A 21092-nucleotide genomic window follows, 5' to 3' on the forward strand; every position below is an offset into this window, starting at 1 on the left:
TTTACAATGAAAAGAGAATAGCTTCTTTCTCTTTCCAAAAGTCCTGTTCCACATATCCTACTCCAGAGACTGGGCCTGGCCTCTGCACGAAGGCAGGTGCAGGAACCAGGGGACATCTCTGGGCAGAAATGCTGGAAGCAATCCTGATGTCTGGCTCATGCACAGTTGCTAGTCTGCTGAGATCCACCGTCAGTTAGATTCACCCTTTGAGAGCTTTCTTGATTCACGGTCAGTTTGCTTCCCTAGTCCACTGTGGTTGATTGGTTCACAGTGGGTTTCACTTAGGCGTGTCAAGAATATTTGGTAAGGACATCATGTAGAGCCCAGCAGGAATGCGAGGTGGTCCATGTTGGGGAAGGAGAGGCACGTGCAATTGGCAAACCTTCAGATTTTTACAACTACCTCGTGACTAGGCTTATTTAAAGATAAAAGTTTACGGTATCATTTAACCTAAAAGAGTTTGCACCCATCTCTCTTGGTACTGCTTATTTCCAGGGGTGACTTCCGTGCTTGTGTCATCTGTAGATGCTTTAGCTCCATTCTGCATGGGTCCCCTGCCAGCATTTCCCTATTGTAGGATACTTGGCTTGGGGGCTGGGGGTGTGTGGTCAGTCTGAATGGTATGATTTCAGGAAGAGGCAGTAGGGTTGTAGTGAATCCCCACGGCTTTTAAGAACTTAACACTCCTGGTGAAACAGAAGAAAAAATTTTCTAATTTTAAGAAGGGAGAGCTCATGCTTGAGTAAGAAAGCATTTCCTGAAGTTTACTCCACCTTTTTTAATTTAATTAAAAATATAATTTTTTTAATTAAAACAAAACAAAACAAAACAAAACCTGCTTAATTGAAATGTTAAAGAGCAAGGGGACTCAGAGCAGGGGAAGATGTTCTTATCATGGAGCCATGCACCTACAAGTGACACAACTGAAATCAATTTCCCTAAATTAAAAGAGTCAAGTTTTCTTGAAAATAATGCAGTGATTTTTAAGATTTCTGTGACATTGTTTTAAAGATCGCTTTAGAAATATCATCTTTTTGACAAGGTCTCATTATACTCAATTTGCAGACAATTCTTTTTTGGATCTGTGTACAAGTCTCACCTACAATTCCCTTCCTTCCCTGACTATAACATTAAAAATCACAGAAATTTTCTGCAGTGAGCAGGCGGTTTACATCATTTTGACAAAAACATTTATGACATTGGCTTTGGATGGAAGTTGGAAAAAAGCACATATTTCACTGAAAAGTGTTCTTTTTAGTAATATTTGTGCATTTCTGCATTTATGGCCAGTTTCTACATCTGGTGATGAGGTTAATTTAGGTCATTGTGTGACCTTATAAGGTAGCTCACACATGATGACTTTGATCTGCTGAGGAAAACTGCACCTTCAGTCTCTATTCAATAATCTTCTCTTCGACTCCACTAATAAAAGGAACCCAATGTACATTTTACAGAATCCAAGAACAAAGAATTCAGAGTGGTACACAGGGAATTAAAATGAGCATTTTGGCAAAGACTTGTGGTACTTACTGATTGAGGAAGGCAAAGAGGTACCTCATCACTATAAGGACCGACCTGGGCAAGGTCAGGAGCAGTTTGCGGATGTGAAGCGCCCTCTCATAGAGATTATCTATTCCTACAGACAGAAGAGGACATGGTTAGGATCCTTTTACTAGCCACATTTAAAGCAGAACATTGTAGCACCCAAATTCAGTACCTATCTGAACATAAGCAACACTTTGCCTTTAGGTGAGATGTAGTCGTAACCAATAAAGCAAATCAGTGAGTGATCTGCTTGGGTGTACTCGAGGACCTCTCTTCTGACTCATCACTGTTTTCTCTGATTTCCATGGGCTTGGCTTTGAGCAGCTTAGAGTCTTCTAAATTTAAAAATCATTTTCAGTTGTTGCTGTTTCCACATTTTGCATCTGGTATGGTTTAAACTCCTTTTCGCTGCACATTAACTAAAGTAACTTTTGGGGATAGGATACCTCTCCCTTTGCATGACTCATTAATTCTTCACATATGTATTTGTTAATTACTGTGACTCAAGAGTCTCAGTAGGATCAAAGGACTCAATAATCAAGTCATCAGCATTTCTACCTAACTCAGTCTCAAGAGTCCCAGAGCAATTGGTTTGTCTTTCATGACAACTTCACAGGACACTTGGAAAACCCACACTATACAGAGAGGGAAGATGGAATACCTAGAGATGATTCGCAAGGCACTGAGAGTTCGGTGTGGTGAATTTTGCATCTATAAATGCAAAAGGAACCACATTTAATATAGTATTGATCTTTAATGTTTGTCAAATTCCATAGGGGGCCTGTCATCTTTAGGTTAGAAGAATATACAGGTATTACTTCCAAGAGGCTTCATCTTAATTCAAAATCCTCTTGCCTCTAATTTCTGAGTTCTAAACTCAATTCCCTACTCCTTAAGGGTAGATTCAAAATTTTATTTAAAAAGAATTGGAACAGGTATTTACATATTAGTTTCACACTAGCATAATGCCTAATAGCCAATAGGTAGAAACGTCCATTGATAGATGAGTGGATAAACAAAATGTAGTATATATTCACAATGAAATATTATTCAGCCCTATAAAGGAACAGAATTCTAATACATGCTACAACAAGGATGAACCTTGAAGGCCCTATGCTAAGTGAAATAAGTCAGACACAAAAAGCCATACACTAATGTTATATAATTCCACTTATATGAGGTATTTAGAGTAGTCCATTTCACAGAGACAGGAAGTAGAGTGGTGACTGTCAGAACTCAAGGGAGGGGAATGGGGAGTTACTGTTTAATGGGCAGAGTTTCAGTACAGCATGAAAAAAAGAGTTCTGGAGACAATGGTAATAGCTGCAAAACAATGTGAATGAACTTAATGCCATTGAATTGTACATTAAAAAAAGATTAAAATGGCCAATTTTATGTCTATTTTACTGCAATAAAAAAAAAAGAATGGGGAAGGGGGTGCCCCATGAGATGCCAAATAAAGATTTTAGGGGAGAAAAGCAACAGGAGTGTAAAAAAGTGACACCAAGAAGACCGGATAAAATTATGTGAGGTTGGCACTCCCTGCAGCTACAGTGAACATACACCAAAGCAAAACAGAAAGGCTGGCACTCCTGGAATAGAGCAAACGGATGTGTCCCAAAGGCCAGACCACGATATTACCTGGTTGGCAGCATGCATCCTACAAGAGTCTTGCTCTGGTACAAATGACTCATTTACTCTCCAGAGTCCAGTTAGCGTGTCAAAATTTATGTTTGCTATGGACACTCTAATGTGCATTTCTAGCTGGCTTTGAGTGTGGCAATTCATAATCTTTCAGAATTTTATACTGCGTGAAAAGACGAGTGTGTGTGTGTGCTCAGTCATGTCCAACTCTTCGTGAACCCTATGGACTGTAGTCTGCCAGGCTCCTCTGTCCATGGAATTTTCCAGGCAAGAATATTGGAGCGAGTTGCCATTTCCTATGTCAGATCATCTTCCCGACCCAGGGAATAAACCTGGGTCTCTCATTTCCTGCATTGGCAGGTGGGTTTCTTTATCAGTGTACCACCTGGTAGCCAGGAGGAGATTGTTAGATAGCATCGCTGACTCAATGGACATGAATTTGAGCAAACTCCAAGATAGTGGGCCAGAGGAGCCTGGCGTGCTGAAGTCCATGGGGTCACAAAGAATCAGACATGACTTAGCAAGTGAACAACCACAACATGAAAAGATCTTTTCCTCAGACAAGTTGTCAGTGAGGAAGATCATATTTCACCTGGATTTCTTTTATGCTGGGATTCTTTTTCATCAGCATCTAATGTAATTAGGTAAAAGTGGGATTTGCCCAATCTCAGTCACATGCTCAGAGCTCCCTTGGCTAATTTACGTTCCTTCCCTAGCACTGCAAGATTCCCATGTCAGCATACCAACTTCACAGCATGGAGGTTTGACAGCTCCATGTAAATGTGTGTGAAAAATTCACCACCAAACAGAAGTGAATTCAGAAAATGGCCAAAAGTTCAAATGGCCATTCCTCTGAAAATATCAGCTCTTCTGTGGCACTGTTTGTAAAGGTGTTTGTCAGAAAACAAATAAGAAAACATAAGATGCAGATTTATCCTTAAGGAGGAAGAAAGGGAAGGAAATTCCTTGGTAGTCACATGCAGAAATGGCTTATGTAAGAGCAGGCAAATATTTCGGAACTCCATAGCCCAACAAGCAATAATCAAGGGGAATTTAAAGGCGCTGGTGGTAAAGAACCTGCCTGCCAATGCAGGAGACTTAAAAGATGAGGGTTTGATCCCTCATCTGAGGGTTGGGAAGATCCCCTAGAGGAGGAAATGGCAACCCACTCCAGTATTCTTGCCTAGAGAATCCCATGTACAGAGGAGCCTGGAGGGCTACAGTCCATAGGGTCACAAAGAGTTGGACACGACTGAAGCAACTTATCATAGCATGCAGGATAGTTTTAGGTTCAGTGTTAGGTTTTAATAATGTCAAAGTATCAATCAGTTGTATGTGTAATAGTATATGTGTGTGAATGAAAAGGAAAGAGAAAAAGAGACCTTTTAACATATTGAATAAATCTTAGTCCTGAGATGATTTACCAGCTGTTCTTCTAGGTAAGAAATGAACTGCTTATAAATCTTTCTAATTAACCATTAATAGATCTACATATATTTAGGTAAATACACAGAGATACGAAGTAGATTAGTGGTTGTCTAGGGCTGAGGGTGATGGTGGTTTGAGTGTTTGCTAACTGGGGTTTCTTTCTGGAGTTCTATGAATTAAGCAATTGAGTTCTTTCCTAGTTAACAAGCAACATTATAGATATAAATATATAAATAATGTCTCTCCTTCTGCTGAATTATCAAATAGAAATTAGTAAAGAAACTAAATCTTAGCCTAAGGAGCCTTATCTGTTTCAATACTAAGCCTACTAATCATTTTTGTGGAGAAAAGGAATCTTTGAGAAAATCATTGTAAGGCAGCAAACAGAAATTTTGAGCTCAGAGAGAAAACTACTGTGTATGGCAATAAAGCTGAAGAATTTTTAGCAACAAAAACATACATTGGAACACCAGGAAAAGAGTTCAAAAGCTTTTTCCATAAAACCATCAGATATAGGAAACAGATTTATGTACCAAGAAGCTCATCATGGTATTTTTGTATAACTGCAAAATCACTTTTGGAAACAATCTAATTTTGTAAAACTAGGGAATTTGTTAAATAGAATAAAAAACATTATATGGACACTAAAAACTATATTTTGAAAAATAACTTAGTAATGTGAGAAAGTGTTAATAACATTAAATTTTAAAAATAGTTTATAAAGAGAAAATAGGGTATGATAATTTTTAATACATTTTAAGATTTATTGAGATATAATTTATGTATTTTAAGTATACAATTTTATGGTTTTTAGTACATTTGGAATTGAGCAACCACAACTTCAGTCCATTATAGAACATTTTCATCATGTCTAAAAGAAATCTTATATCCACTAGCAGTCATTCGGCATGATGCAGCTTTTTTTTTTTTTAATCAAAAGTATGTAGTTATGGTATAGCCACATAATGGAATATTATTTGGCAATTTAAAACAAGTACTGACATACGCTACAACACGAATAAACCTTGAAAACATGCTAAATGAATTAAGCCCATCAAAAAAGACCATATATTGTATAATTTCATTTATATGAAATAGGCAGAATAGGTAAATACACAGAGATACAAAGTAGATTAGTGGTTGTCTAGGGCTGAGGGTGATGGTGGTTATGAGTGTTTGCTAACTGAGATTTCTTTTTGGAGTCATGCAAATGTTCTAAAATTGATTTTGGTGACTTTCCTAATCCTGTGATCATACTAAAAACCACTGATTTGTACATGTTAATGGATAAATTGATGGTATGAGAATTGTCTCTCAATAAGCTGCTTTAAAAATACATAGGAAAATGTGCTATTTGCAGAGACGTGAATGGACCTAAAGACTGTCATACAAAATGAAGAAAGAGAAAAACAAATCCTGTATATTAATGCATATATGTAGCATCTATAAAAACGGTACTGGTGAACCTATATGCAAAGCAGAAATAGAGACACAGATGCAGAGAACAAAAGTATGGATGCCACGGGGGGAAGAGGGGATGAGACGGGTTGGGAGCTTAGGACCGACATACATACACTGCTAGGTATAAGAGAGATAACTGAGGAGAACTACTGCACAGCACAGGGAACTCTACCCAGTACCCTTTGGTGGCCTAAATGGGAAGAGAGTCCAAAAAAAGAGCGGATGCATGTGTATGTATGGCTGATTTGCTTTGTTGTACAGCAGAAACCACCACCACGCTGTAAAGCAGCTATGCGTGCATGTGTGCTCAGTCGGCTCTGACTCTTTGCAACTCTTTTGGATGCAGCCCGCCAGGCTCCTCTGTCCACGGGACTCTCCAGGCAAGAATACTGGAGTGGGCTGCCATTTCTTCCTCCAGGGGATCTTCCTGACCCAGGGATTGAACTCATGTGGCCTGCATCTCCTGCACTTCAGGCAGATTCTTTACCACTGAGCTATTTTGGGAAAGCCTCAAAGCAACTATACTCCAATTAAAAAAATTTTAAGAAATACATAGGTATATATATATGATCTAGCTGGGAAAATATTAAAAAAGTTAATATTATCTTTGTGCATAAGAATTCTAGATTTGTTTTACTTATTTTCTAATTTTTCTATAGTAATCACATGTTAGTTGCATATTAAGCAATTATTTTTAAAAAGCAGTGCTTGGCTATTGGATGATTTTAAGGAATTATTTTTTTTTAAGGTATGAAAATGGTTTTGTGGCTATGTTGTATAAAAAAAAGAAGCATCATCTCCCAGAGATACACACACCCAGATGAAACGATCTGATGTCAGAGGGATGATAAAAAAGCAATGTATGTGGGACAAATCTGGCTAACACATGGAAACTGTTAAAGCAAGGCAATTATATTATTTATATGTAAATATATCTTTATGTATCCTCTTGTAGACATCTGAAATTTCCTACAATAAATAAGTAAAAAAGAAGGTAGGTTACAAATGGGACAGTATAGTTCCACTTTGGCTTTTTAAAAACAGTGTGTGTGCATATGAGTATACACAGGGATCAGAATGTGTACACACACACCACTGATTCTCTTTGGGTAGTGGCATTATGGGAGAAGTATTCTATGTGCTTTTTTAAAATACTATGTTTTCTTTAATGACTAAATGTTGCTTTTGTTGTTGTTGTTCAGTTGCTAAGTCATGTCTGACTCTTTGTGACCCCATGGACTGCAGCACACCAGGCTTCCCTGTCCTTCACTATCTTCTGGAGGTTGCTCAAACTCATGTCCATAGAGGCGATGATGCCATCTAATCGTCTTATCCTCTGTTGCCCCATAGGTAAAAAAAAAAAAAAAAACACCCTCCTAAAAAAAGATGTTTCCTTTTGTAAAACCAGTCCCCTAAATAACAGCACATAACAAAGTACAAACACTTCTTCTGGGCTCACAGCCCTGAAGCAGCCAGGAAAGACCATGAATTGCTTGAGCTGCTCTACTAGAGCAAGTCGCTTGGATCTGTGCCCTGGGGAGCCTCAGAGCCATAGTACACGGACATTCCAGAAGCTGCCCGGACTGTGTGGGTATGATCTGGAGCAGTCACAAAACCATTCACAAAGTGGATGGTTGTTTAAAAAAAAAACAAACAAAAAAACCCTTGGGTGAGAAATGGAGACACTATCAAGTTTATTTCAAATTTAGATTGCCTTTGATGTCTTTATCCAGATAATTTTTAAAAAGAAACTTGTAGTGAATTGGGGATGAACAGTGCACACTGGAAAAAAAAAGAGAGAGAGAGAATGCTAAGACAAATTTTCTTTTACTACATTTACAAGTTTCCAGAGAATAAGGTATTTAGAGGCATATGAATAGCACAATAACTCACCCCCCACACACAGTCTTTCCAGAAACAATTCAAAAACAGGTAAGCAAAAGGTAGCAGGTGTTCCAGAGACTTATCTAAACTCTTAGAAAAGATGAAAAGGGAAAAACTCCTAGAATAAAAGATGAAAAGGGAAGTTTTTCTATACAAATATCACATGAAATTACCTTAGTAGAGAAAATCAAATCCAATGAAGGCGATACTAGGAGATGACATGGACAATAGCAATCTATCTCCATGAGACCTCTCTCCACTAACATTCCTAAGTCTTTTGCTTCTATCACAAACTTAGACTGAATTTATTTGTAAATAAATATCTTATCTCTTCTAGTATATTTTAAACCTCCTGAATGCAAAAGTCAAGTCTTTGAATCCTGAGGAAGTTTTGCAACACTGGAGGCAATAATCATCAAAAGTCTGTAATATTAATGGAAGGATATAATAATGAATGACATACCATGTTCAAATTTATTGAAAATCCAGGAAAAATACAGGTATATCAATCATGGTCACACTGGTAAGAGAAAATGCTTACCTAAAGGTAAATCAATAATAACCAGGAATTCCCTTTTAAATAGATTAGATGTTGGAAGAAATGGGGTTGCTATTCATGGTGCCATTACGTGTTTTTGAAAAACATTCCATTCTGCAAAATTATGCACTAAAAACAACAGGACTTACGGGCAAACCACTGCACAACATCTAAGAATCTGTAACTAGAGAACTAACAAAAACATTAACAACACTACTTAAATTACTGGCATAGTTAAATCTACTGGTGTGTGCACCTAGCAACCGTAGCAGCCTTAGTCGCCAGGGGCTCCCACTTCTTTGAGATGTTGGTCCTGTGGGTATTCATTGCCAACAGAGACTATTTTCATACTAATTAGCCCAAGGATTATTAATCCATTTTTCATTAATTCATTGTTTAAATACAGGGGGAAATGTCTTTGCAGCTTCTTTATGTGCCCCTGTAGCATTTCATGTAAGGCATTCTTTGCAATAAAAGATATTTCTGTAGATTTTCCATTTTTTTCCTTTATGATCTTCTTATTTTGCTTCACATCTACTTGTAAGAAAGCTTGTCTTTGATTGTAACACATTTACTGTGCTGGGAAAAATCATGTCGGAACCAACACAATGTCTGGGTTAAACTAACATCATTTCTAAATGCTTGTGAAATAATTATAGCAAAGAAATACATATTTTGAACAGGTTAAGACTGGTAAATGGCTAACCCAGGTATTGGCATATGTAACCTGAGTTTGCAGTAGGAGTAACTGTGACAGTTGTAATGATGACAACATATACTGCAATATGTGTTGCGAGCAACATGTACTGAGGCTCGTTGTGTGCCAGGCATGATGCTACAAACACTTAGTATGGATTGTCTCCTTTTGCTTCACACAGACTCTATGAAGTAGATAAAGAAATATATATTTAAAAAGATTAAATATTGATCTCTGCCCAAGGTTACAAAGCTGCTAAGCGGTGAAGCTAGGATTTGAATCTAGATCTTTCTGCCTCCAAGGCTTCAGCTTTTAATAATCATAATGAAATAGTATTTCTCATTCATGAAAGTGTGACGTGAATCTGCAATAGTAACTGACAATGGAGCCCAGTAGTCTTTACCCAGCTGGTATGTGTAAACGTAAGTGTGGACGATCTATGTATGTAGAAAACCACTGAACATTAGACAGTGCTTATCATTTTTTGCAGATATAAACTTTCTGGCTAGGCTGGTGAGGAAAATCTTTGCACATGGCCAAAGGGGAATTCCAGAAGTGTGACAGCTTCTTCTCAGTTCTTTCCAGCTGGGTCAGAAGCTGCTGTGATGACTCAAGCTACGCGAGGGCCATGGAATGGACACACAGGCGCACTTCTGAATTCCACACAAGCATCAGACTGTACAGGGTGGGGGTGGAGGTAATTATGATTGGGGAATTCCTATTCAGTGAGATCTAGGACTCTAGGCATGGTTGCCAACAAAATGATTTTGGGGGAGGGGACCTCCCCGGTGGTCTAGTGGTTAAGAATCTGCCTTCCAATGCAGGGGACACCGGTTAGACAGCTGGTCAGGGAACTGAGATCTCAAATGCCTTGGAGCAAGAAAGTCAACACTCCATAACTAAAGAGTCCGTGTGCCATGACCACAGGGCCCACGTGCTCTGTGTACCATAACTAGAGAACCCGTGCGCCACAACTAGAGGGAGACAGCCATGCTTTGCAACAAAGAGCCCACACACTACAATAAAAGATCCCATAAGCCACAACTAAGACCTGATACAGGCAAAAATACAGACAGATATTTAAAAGCGATTTTGGTGGAATGTTGACTCCTAATTTAAATTCTATTTAACTATGCATTATGCCCTCATCATATGTCTGGCATTAACTATGCCAAGTGTTTGGGCTACAGAACATAATAGTCCATCACGACCTCACACGCCCGTGGAGCTAAAGGTAGGCATGGCCTTGAACAGATTCCATGCCAGGCGCTCTTCTTGGCATTTCATAACCCTATGATATATAGACTGATGTTCTCCTGATTTTATAGATGATGAAACTGAGGTACAGAGAGGTTAAAAAACTTTCTGGTGAGCAATGTGGACCTAGGATATGGACCTAGGCTGTTGGAGTCTAGAACCTCTGTTCTTAGCCTCTTCTTACTAGCCTTCTTCCTCTTACTAGTTCTTCCTCTTCTTACTATCCTCTTCTCTGGTAGAAGGGACAGAGTGGTTAAAAAATTGTAATGTGGGGCTTTAAGAAAAATTACAGACACAGGTACACAATGGAACATTAGTAGAGGAGAAAGTGACTAATGCTGCCTCAGGTGCGAGGGTGGATGGCAGTTTGGGAGGAGTGCCAGTTCAGCACATCCTTCTCTGTGGATGTCAAATGGTCACGAGGGACAGCAGATACAGCAGCACCAGCAAAGGCACGGAGGTGGGAAATGGTCCAGCATGTCTGCAGGTTGCTATCATTGAAACAAAGTCAACCGAGCAGGTGGTAGGAGATGAGTGCACAAAAGGAGAGCGATCAGATGCAGGAAGAAATCTATACTATGAACGGGCCATACCAAGGAGTCTGTTTTCAGGTGGAAAATAATGAAATAGATTTTAAATGGGTGGGGAGAGGTGGGAGGTGGTGACGGAAATATAAAACTCAATCTGCCCTTCTGAACCTAGGCTTTTGACTCCAACAGCTTAGGTCCAAATCCTAGGTCCACCTTGCTCACCAGAAAGTTTCTTAACCTCTCCGCACCTCAGTTTCATCACCTAGAAAATCAGGAGAACATCAATCCATCAATCATAGGGCTGTGAGAATGAAATGAGTTCATACATGTAAAGTGCCAAGACGAGTGCCTGGCATGAAGCATGTTAAGGAAAGAGGGCAAAACGTAGGAGTAGGATCTCCCAGTGAGAAACCAAAGCACTGGCGATGGGAAAGGGGAAGCGGGGGTGAGTGGAGAGATTTTCTGAGGTCACTCGGACTTGCTGATCCAGGTGGGTAGTGGGGGAGATGGGGGAGGAGGTTTGTTCATTAGAGTGAAGTTTGTTCATTAGAGTAAAGCTTGATTTTCACAAAAGCCCTCACTGTGTAATTTAAGTTAGTTCAACAGCCTTGCCTGGGAACATGGACTTAAAGGGACACTGAGTTTATAGACATATGGGATGTGGCTCATTCCCAGTATTATTTTCACCTTCTTTCCTATAGTGTCAAGAGTCCCCCAGCCCCTGAAGAAAAAGCAATGGTTTGCTCTGCTGATTATGGGTTTCATAATACACCATACATGCTCCCAGAGCCACTCTGCCTATTATATTAGCTGGGGATGCCCGCTGACAGATGATTACCACCTACTGTTCCTGTACTGTAATAATGATCATTTATCTCCTTTTACCTTTTTTTCCAAGTAACAAAGATGGTGGAAAAGACCAAGAGCCAAAAGCCAAAAAACAGTTAACATTTCCATGCTTACAGCTTCCTCCTTGCCTTCAGTGAGCTGGCATCTGTTTCTCTGCTCTGTCCCAGCTACTAAGTGGGAAGCTCTTGGGCTCTATGGAACCTGGGCAGTGTTCAGAAGCACAGCCCACTCAGCGAAGGGCGAGGCCACAGCTGGGTGGATGAGTCATGCTGGATCTAAGACAAGTGGTCTCAGAAATTTGGTGGTGATGGGGTAATGGTTGGGGAGGAAGATACGGGGCTGCTGCCTTTTCCAGGAAATTGGTTAGTCAAATAATTCTGGTGGGGAAAGAATTGAGGGAAAAAAAAAACAAACAATAACACAGCCCACTTACTGACACAAGAAATCAGATCATTAAATCTTTCCTTAGGAAAGAGGGGGTTTTCCAGCCCACGGAAGTAGAGCTTTAGAACGCCAGCAACTGAGTTAATATCACGGTTACTCTGATCATCAGCCAAAGGGTTTTCACCTAAAAAAAAAAACCAGCAAATTAGTTACATGCACATTGCTTCTCTTTTTATTTCTGAACAAAAATATGTTTCTATACTCACACACATTTCTATATATACATGTATCTTTTAATTACATACTACTAAAAGATTACATGCTACTAAAATTAAAATAATTGGTTTAGATATTCTACCCCATGATTAACCTAAAAATAGTTGGCCAAAATAAAGCTTTTTTTCTATCATATGCTACCAAATAATCCCTTACAAATTACCTAAAAACTTAAAATAAAATATTGTGGGATTTATAATTGGACCTAACTTTTTTTTTTTTAAAGCTAAAATCTGTAATCTTAGTTTGACATGAATTCAAATACTACATTCTGTGTCTTGCATCCTACTGGGGAAAAAGAAACAACATAGGTCTGTCTCGCTATGCGGTATGGATCAGGAAAATTTATCAGAAATATTATAGGACTCAACTAATTGTGAATACCATTAAATACCATTAAATAAGTGTTTCTCAAAGTGAATGGTGGTGTTTATAGCACATTTGAAAGTTGACTTCAGCAGTAGGAAATTTTGAAATCAGACAGGAATTTGAAAACGTACCCTTAACAGTACCAAAGAATGTGTATAAAAAGTGGGAAATTTATATATCACAAACATAAAATCACATTATTCTTTATGGTGGGTGCTTTTAAAATATTAGGTCACGTTCCTGAGAACTAAACTGAAATAAAATTCTTAAGAAGTTCAACATAATGTGCAGCCTTAAATCAAACTCCGTTTTTTATTCATAGGTCTGCTCTTCTAAAGTTCACAAAAATTGTACACTGCATTTTAACTTTTCTTTGCCTCTTGGGGCAGTTTATTTTCAGGGACTTGTGGTTCCTTTTTCTCTGCTTCTAGGGCAGGAAATCACTGAACATGAATTCACCAAAACAAATTTTTTTTGCCCGCTGTGAGAAAGCCTCACCCAAAGAGATCACAAACAAACAAAAAATACCAGGGGAATGTCCAAGGAAAAGTAAGAAAACCATTTCTGCCTACAACGGTTGGCACAGGAACCTGATGCCGTACTATATTTCAATTTATCTTGAATATGGTCCATGTAAGAGACTTGGACACTAAAGCTCTTGAGGGGAGACTCCTCTGCTCTATACATCATATCACTCAGAGGATTTGGAAGAGGAAAAACAATCTGGCTCCAAGTTGACTTCTTCAACCACGGTTTCAAACTTGGCTTTGTACCAAGTCTGAGTCAGGACAAATAGGACCAAGAGAGGTGGCCCTGTCTCCAAGCCATGATGTCCCTCCCTCTGCATCCTTGGCTTGACTTTCAGGCAAGGGCAGGAAGGTGCAGATGTATCCAAAAGCAGACATAAGACAAATCATTTTAATAGGAGAGCATTATGAGCTAAGAGCCACCACTTAAGAGTTAAGCACTTTCATGGCTTATATCTATTTCTCACACCAATCCTAGAATTTTGCAGTTGAGGAAACTGAGGCCAAAGTAAGAGATTAGTCACTTGACCCAAATCACACAATTAGTAAATGCAGAAGTGTGATTTGATTCTAGGTCTGCCTGATACTCATCATAATGTGCGAATGAACAGTTCAGCAGGACTTATTTGACAGTCAATTGGGATCAAGAATAAGGCACCAACTAAGGTCACAGGGATGGAGTCTAGAGATGTCAATGAGAGGAAGAAGAGCTCCTGACAAAGGGAGTAGACATGAAGCTTGGATGAGTCACCTCAAACACTTGCTATGCAGGCCACAGCTGTTCTTGCCACTTTTCTAGAAGCCTTTCATGAGCCACCTTTGATAGCGTGCTGAGGATTACCAATGCTGGTCCTAAACCAAGGATACAAAACCCATATGCTTTTCTAGACTTGATAACAAAGCCTTATGAGTTTGGCTTCATTTCTCAGCTATTCTAAATAGATTCTTAATTCAACATCCAAAAAGAAAGAAATGCAGAGAAGGGTTTTAAAGACATATAGGATAAGTATGCCACTTTTCTCTACAGAAAATGATGACTTTTTAACAGTTTGCTTATAGGTACAGATGTGCAATTACCTCTCTCAAATGAATTTTTAATATCATTGACTTCCACCTGGGAACCAGACACTCTGAAAATCCCCTGATGCTGAAGACCTAAAGAGAACAGAAGGGAAAGAGCATGAGAGATTCCATCACATCCTCCAGGTTCCCTTTTTCCCAACCATTAAGTATTAAAAGGAAAGACACATTTACTGCAAGATTCCTAGTAATTGTTTAAGGTAAGAACACTGCAGTTTAGGGCTTACCATAGAGATTTATGAACCGAATACAGCTTTCCACAATGAGGGGGATGATCTGTCCTGAGTCCTGGGTCAAGAGATGGAAACCAGTTAACAGCAGAGCAGAGGCACAAATCACACATAACAATAAAGCTTACAGTTAACCCTAATTAAGGAATGCATTTCATTCATTTAGATGATCATTTCCAAACACACTCCCACTAAAATATTCTTCAAGGGCCAAATATAGAATTATATATGACCAAAGGTATATTTCAGTTCTGAGGCAAACCAAATTAAATACGTTGAAGGCAATTCTGTTTCAACTCACTCTGCTATGCCTAAGGATGCCATAGCTAATTCACCTTTTCTAGTTGCATGTAGGCTCACATACCAAAATGAATTATGTAAATCACTTAATATTTAAAAAGGTTACTTACACAAGTATTAATCTAATGGACCTAAAAAGAGCTGAGTATATTCTAACCGTAGCATCTTAGGACTGACTGACTGTACTAGTCAACAAACACAACTGTTCAGCCATCTCAGGATCCTCTCTGTAGCACCCCCGAGAGTCCACCATCTAGATGATGACAGTTATAAAGGGTCTCTGTGTTTCCAGATGCATAACATGAGAAGTGCTTTATAGCTGCTCATAATGTGTCATGTATTTATTTAGTTTGCATCAGATCTGACTCACCCTCTAAAGATTTTTCATTGCTATATTTTCATGTTTTAAGGATGGAGAAAAAAAATGGCACCAATGTGCACCCCATTAGATCTTGTTTTCTTAGAAGGGACATTTCTCGGCCTTCTTTCTCTACATCTTGTAATACAGGCATCACACTCTACTGAACAAATGTGAATTCTGCAAATGTATTAAGACATGTATAGGATGACAAATGAGATGAAGGAGCTGCTGAGGTCACAATTAAATACGTGTCAATGCCATGCACTCCATGTAGTTAAAGAAGGTTACTGACTACGGAGTTATTTTTCATCTACTTTTCAGATTCTGCTCTTTCAGGAATTAGAGCTTTAAAGAAAGTATGAAGGTTTCAAACTTTAGCTGAAATTAGGCACTAATTCATGGGGAATTTTATTCTGCGACACAAGAAGAATTTGGTTGTCTCAATATGTTAGAACAATTACGAATCCACTAACCTTTCCAATTAAGAAAAGTGGAAGGAGTGGAAATAGACTGTAGTCCAGCAATCTAACTTTTTACTGTTCCTAGAATGGGTAATATACTTCTTGAGGGAGAGTTTCATTTTCAGTTTTAGGACAATATAAACAGTGTATAAACCAGTTAATGGCTCAATTACTTCTGGAGCCTGCATTAAGTTTCTCTAATTAGGCAATCTGTTTCAGGAGCATTAACTTTATTCATTTCTTAAAGAAGATCCTGAAGAATAACAATGCTTTTTTAATGTGAACTAGCTGGCTCAAGAATGGCCATATTATTTTATCAAAACTTACTAACTATGAGAGGGGATATTTTCTTTAGGATACAAGTTTGTTTCAGGTAATGTAACCTTTATATGAACAATTCCTATAACACTGTAATCTAGAAGAGCAACAAATATTTAAATGTAAATGATGAAAGGAGACTATTAGTTGGCAACCTGGCTGAACTTAGTATTAAAACAAAAAGGGAAACCAAGAATAAAAGGTTATTAAAAGAAAAATGTTTGCACTAAGAAAGTTCTAAATAGAAATGTCTTAGGTTTTCATATTATTTTAAAAATATTTTCATCTTTACTCAGCTAATTGCTAATCCTTCAGCTATCATTAGTATTTCATTTCATATAATGAATTTTGGAGCCAAGAAATAATGAATGTGCATGTTTTAATTTAATTTCACGGATGCCAGATGCTTTGGTAGAAAATATTTTACAGGAAGTGAAGCAATGGGCTATGCTCCACTGACCATTCAAACAAATCCCTTTGTGTCTCAGTTTCCCCATGGGAAATAGAGGAAAAATAGCTTTTTCCTTGTTGTGTTACAGTGATATTGTGGGGATCTCAACTGACGGAGCACTTTTCAAAAGTGTAGAGATCACGATACCTGCTGTTTCACTGTTGGGCCAAAGATTCTTTAACACTCTATCTGGAACCGAGAGGAGCTTACAGAAGTTAAGTTTTCCCTGCTAGGAGTTTGCTCCTCCTTTCATGCCTAAATTTGGTTTCCTTTAACTATTCTTAATGAAAAATCTTTCAAAAACATAATATGTGCCTTTCTATGATCTTAAGCAGTCATTCTTATACTGTGTTATCAAATATAATGGAATCATAGGTCTACCTCTTCGAGCTGTTCTATATTCTCCTTCTCTGCCAGGCCATCAGCTGCACATCGCAGCGCTTTCATTTGATCGTTCCCTTCTCTCTACCTAATTTGCCCCTGTTTGTAAGCCCTGGGCTGGGAAACCAGATAATCAAATTTGACAATAATTTTATATTAAATTAGAGCCAATAAGGCTCTTCTGGGTTTAAGGCTAATAGCAACAGACTCGTGATTGCTCTTTAGGTTGTCCAGTGGCTTTCACTCAGTTCCAGGGTTAGGATTCATTTTTAAAGGTTGCCGGAGGCTTTAAATTTCTTCATGTATGTATGTTTGTATGGGTCTATCTATCCATATTCATGCACACACACATATTTTGTAATCATTAGTGTACATATTCAATAAAAGATATGTCTTTAAAGAAAGTAAGACACCGTAACATAGTATTAAGGGAGGTTACCAATGATGTAGTTTCCTATATAAATTCAGTCATCAGAAACATTGCATCCTAGGTCGTTGTTCTCTATTTTGTATGATTTACATGAGAGTCCAATATCCAGTATTAAATGTGCACTTGGTATTTAATATTGACTCTCTTATCAAATATATACAAAATTTGGTATATTTGCCAAATACATAATGTAAAACCTAAGCATTTATCCAGTTTTAGTAGAGGACTACTCCCCTTAAAATCAGTGTTTGATTTATATAATTCTTTTCTAAGTAAAACCGGTCTAATTTCCAACTGCAAACACTTTTCTTTTAAAGACCTTAAAAAATCCAGTTAAAGCCAAGCATGACTGTGATTTGAAAATGGTATCAAGAGTGAAAGAGGCTGTGCCCGCAACTTCCCTCGAGCACAGTACCTGATGTCTCGCGTGTGAATTCCTTCGTCCTCGGCTAGAAGCATTATCAGAAATACAGGGTGAAAAAGAAGACAGAGTAAACACAGCAGAGCTCCAGATACAGACCACACGGCCTTACAATTTGTCCAATATAATGAATTCCTCAAGTCATGGGAAATCGAAACTTGCTGTGCTTCAAAGCTAGCCTAACAATGGACTTTCAGATATATTTTGTGCCGTCTCATTTGCATGAGTAGAACTAAAGCATTTTATCAGGTAGCTCTTTTCCTTTTTGTACAAATTATGGCTTTTTTTTTTTTTTAAGAAGAGGGCTTTCTCTTTTGCCAGTATAATAATACCCATGTTTATTCCCTCTTCTGAAGGCACTCAAACCAAAAAGTCTTTCCTCTCTGACTTCAGGAAATATTATATTGATTTTCTGGGAAAGCAAAGAGCCCCAGGACAGACTTGGACATAATGACCTGCCTCCTTTTATGAGAGGCTGAGACCATTATAGTAAGAAGCGTGGAGATCAGCCACCCAGATGGCTGGTGCCAGTACCTTGATGAATGTTTCCAAATCCCCATTAAACAACTTAGCATTATACTGTGAGCGGGGTCTGGACTTCCTGTGTTTCTGGGGCTTAGGGGGAACATTTGGAGGCCTAAGGGAGGGAATATAATTACTGAGCATGGCAGAAATCAAACAACAAATGAAACACCCATAGGTCACATCAAAATTACAGGACACAGGAATTCTTGTGTTCCTTCCCCACCCCCACTCCCACCCACGGAGGAGAACAGTCCTTTCCCTTTCCCATTTATTTACTTTGATGGCAACCCCGCTCCAGTACTATTGCCTGAAAAATCCCATGGACAGAGGAGCCTGGTAGGCTATAGTCCATGGGGTCGCAAAGAGTCGGACATGACTGAGCGACTTCACTTTCCTTTCCTTTATGCATCAAAACCCATACCAGCTATTTAGTCACAGTATTCTTTTCTTGTAACTGACATTTGTTTGTTTGTTTTAAAAATGGTAAGCATCACCGAATGAAACTGCAAGCTCTTTGGCCAAGCATTAGAAACCAACATCTGTGTTATTCGACTTGTAGGTCACACAAAAGACACAACATGTCGTAAAAATGCAGACTCTGAAAGATCCCAGTATGAGAAATTAAATGCAATATTTTTACTTACAACGTAATTCTTCAAGGCAAATAACATTACATCTATTTGATATTCCTCAGGTAGTTAATAGGATTTTATTTTATGTAAAATAAGCTATTAATGGGTCACAAGTGAAAAACAGAGTTTCGTTTCAAAGCTACTTCTAGGGGTAGTAGGTCCAGGCTCACATGAATTATTATTTCTTTAAAACAAACTAGTTCATCACCTAACTATCTGGAGAGAATTATGATGCACCTATTTATTCTGTTCTGAACTCTCTCCATCCCCAGTCTGCTTGCTGTGACAGACAAGTCAGTCTCTCTGGCATAGGCACATCCAGGGTACCATGTACGATATTTAGAAACCATGCACCATCTTGCTTTGTAACTGGAAAGAGGGAAACTTCTGTCCTCTCCCTTTAGAACAAAGAGATCCAGAATCACATGACTCAACTTCTACAACTCTCTTGCAAGGAATACATGGAAGAAGAGACTGAAGACCTTTCTTTGGACATTTCGATTTGAACTCCTTACTTAGAAGGCAGATATGAGGTTACATGGGCTTCCCTGGTGGCTCAGATGGTTAAGAATATGCCTGCAATGCAGGAGGCCTGGTTTCGATCCCTGAGTTGAGAAGATCCTCTGGAGAAGGGAATGGCAACCCATTCCAGTATTTCTGCCTGGAGAATTCCACGGACAGAGGAGACTGGTGGGCTACAGTCCACGGGATTGCAAAGAGTCAGACACAACTGAGTGACTAACACTTTCACTTTCGTGAGGGTATATACCACATTTGGAAATCAGGTAAAGCCCCTTATTAAGCTGCAAACTGTCTAGGAAGAACTTCCTTTTCAGTTCATTAAAGTTCAAAAAGACCAGTTTAAAAACAAAGACCCAAGAGTTTATGCGGAAGCCTGGCTACCTTCCTAAGATATCACTACAGCAATTGTGACAGCCAGGGGAACAAACTTGCTGATAACTGCCTTCCACAGCCAAATTTTAAGACTTTCCAACAGGTGGGCTCATATAACTGATAGGGTGTACAGCAAGCAATGCCTGAAGCTCCATGGTGCTTGAGAGGCTGAAAGGAGCCTTTGCAAGTGTCTAGACGCAAATATGGAAAATTCCACCAAGTAGAAAGTCATAAATTACCATTGCTGAAATTTCTGAAACTTTGTTTATACACTGAATTCTGTGCCATTCACTGAAGAAAGGATCTGGTGGGTATAAACAAACAAAACAACTGCCTCCCAATGAATTTAACCATATGTGGTTGACTTCATCCACTCTTTTCCTTATTTTATAAGTATTTTAAAATGCATAGCTTATTTTTATTCAAGTATGGTAAGGCCAACATATCGGAAGACAACTGTCATTGGAAAGATTGTTTCTTACTCACAGTTCCCAAGAGGTAGGGGCATGCTGCTGCATGGGGGTGAGGGGAACACGGGGAAATATCAGTCAGGAGGAAGAAACAGTGAGGGAAAATGTGAGCCTTTGCTGTGGTTCCCATGGGAAGGAACAGGCAAGGCAGGGTAAGCAGGCTAGTCCTTGAATGCAAGGAGATCAAACCAGTCCATCCTATAGGAAATCAACCCTGAATATTCACTAGAAGGACTGATGCTGAAGCTCAAGCTCCAATACTTCGGCCACTTGATGCGAAGAGCCAACTCACTGAAGAAGACCCTAGTACTGGGAAAGACTGAGGGCAGGAGGAGAAGGGAGGGAGAGAGGATGAGATGACTGGATGGCATCATCAGTTCAATGGATATGAGTTTGAGCAAATTTCATAAAATAGTGAAAGCCAGGGAAGCCTGATGTGTTGTAGTCCATGGGGTCACAAAGAGCCAGACACAACTGAGTGACTGAATGACAAGGCCTTGAATACTTTCAGTGGGCTCTGGGGGATGGGAGCTGTCCCTAGTTGTCTGGCAAACTGGCCTTCGGGTGACTGGGGAAGGTAAATAGCGGCCCTACGTATAAAGGCTTGAAAAAAGAGGTGGTTGAGGGTATGGGCTCTGGACTGGTTGCTTTATATACAAAAGGCACACTCGTAAGAAAGCCCTTTACTATCTCTAGGAACTGACTAACTGTTAGAGGGATAGTCCCTCCAGGGTCAGCAAGGCCCCAGG

The 21092-nt window shown here is 39.0% G+C and overlaps 1 protein-coding gene across 4 annotated transcripts in view; it reads right to left on the bottom strand.

The window, feature by feature from the left end:
• Window positions 1-21092, bottom strand: part of SRGAP1 (SLIT-ROBO Rho GTPase activating protein 1) — a 313186-nt gene that overhangs the window by 25398 nt on the left and 266696 nt on the right. For 2 of the 4 annotated variants that reach the window (XM_010841590.1, XM_010841592.1), the window contains exons 12-16: window positions 18357-18459; window positions 14697-14757; window positions 14467-14544; window positions 12267-12401; window positions 1531-1636 (exon numbers count right to left, since the gene is read on the bottom strand). In XM_010841590.1, coding sequence (XP_010839892.1) covers window positions 1531-1636; window positions 12267-12401; window positions 14467-14544; window positions 14697-14757; window positions 18357-18459 — 483 coding nt within the window. Of the gene's footprint in view, window positions 1-1530; window positions 1637-12266; window positions 12402-14466; window positions 14545-14696; window positions 14758-17816; window positions 17851-18356; window positions 18460-21092 lie in introns of those variants that run through there. The other 2 variants (XM_010841593.1, XM_010841594.1) reach the window with 2 other exon arrangements.

The sequence above is a fragment of the Bison bison genome, unplaced genomic scaffold (genome assembly GCF_000754665.1).
Source record: "Bison bison bison isolate TAMUID 2011002044 unplaced genomic scaffold, Bison_UMD1.0 scf7180017864163, whole genome shotgun sequence".
Lineage (NCBI taxonomy): Eukaryota > Metazoa > Chordata > Mammalia > Artiodactyla > Bovidae > Bison > Bison bison.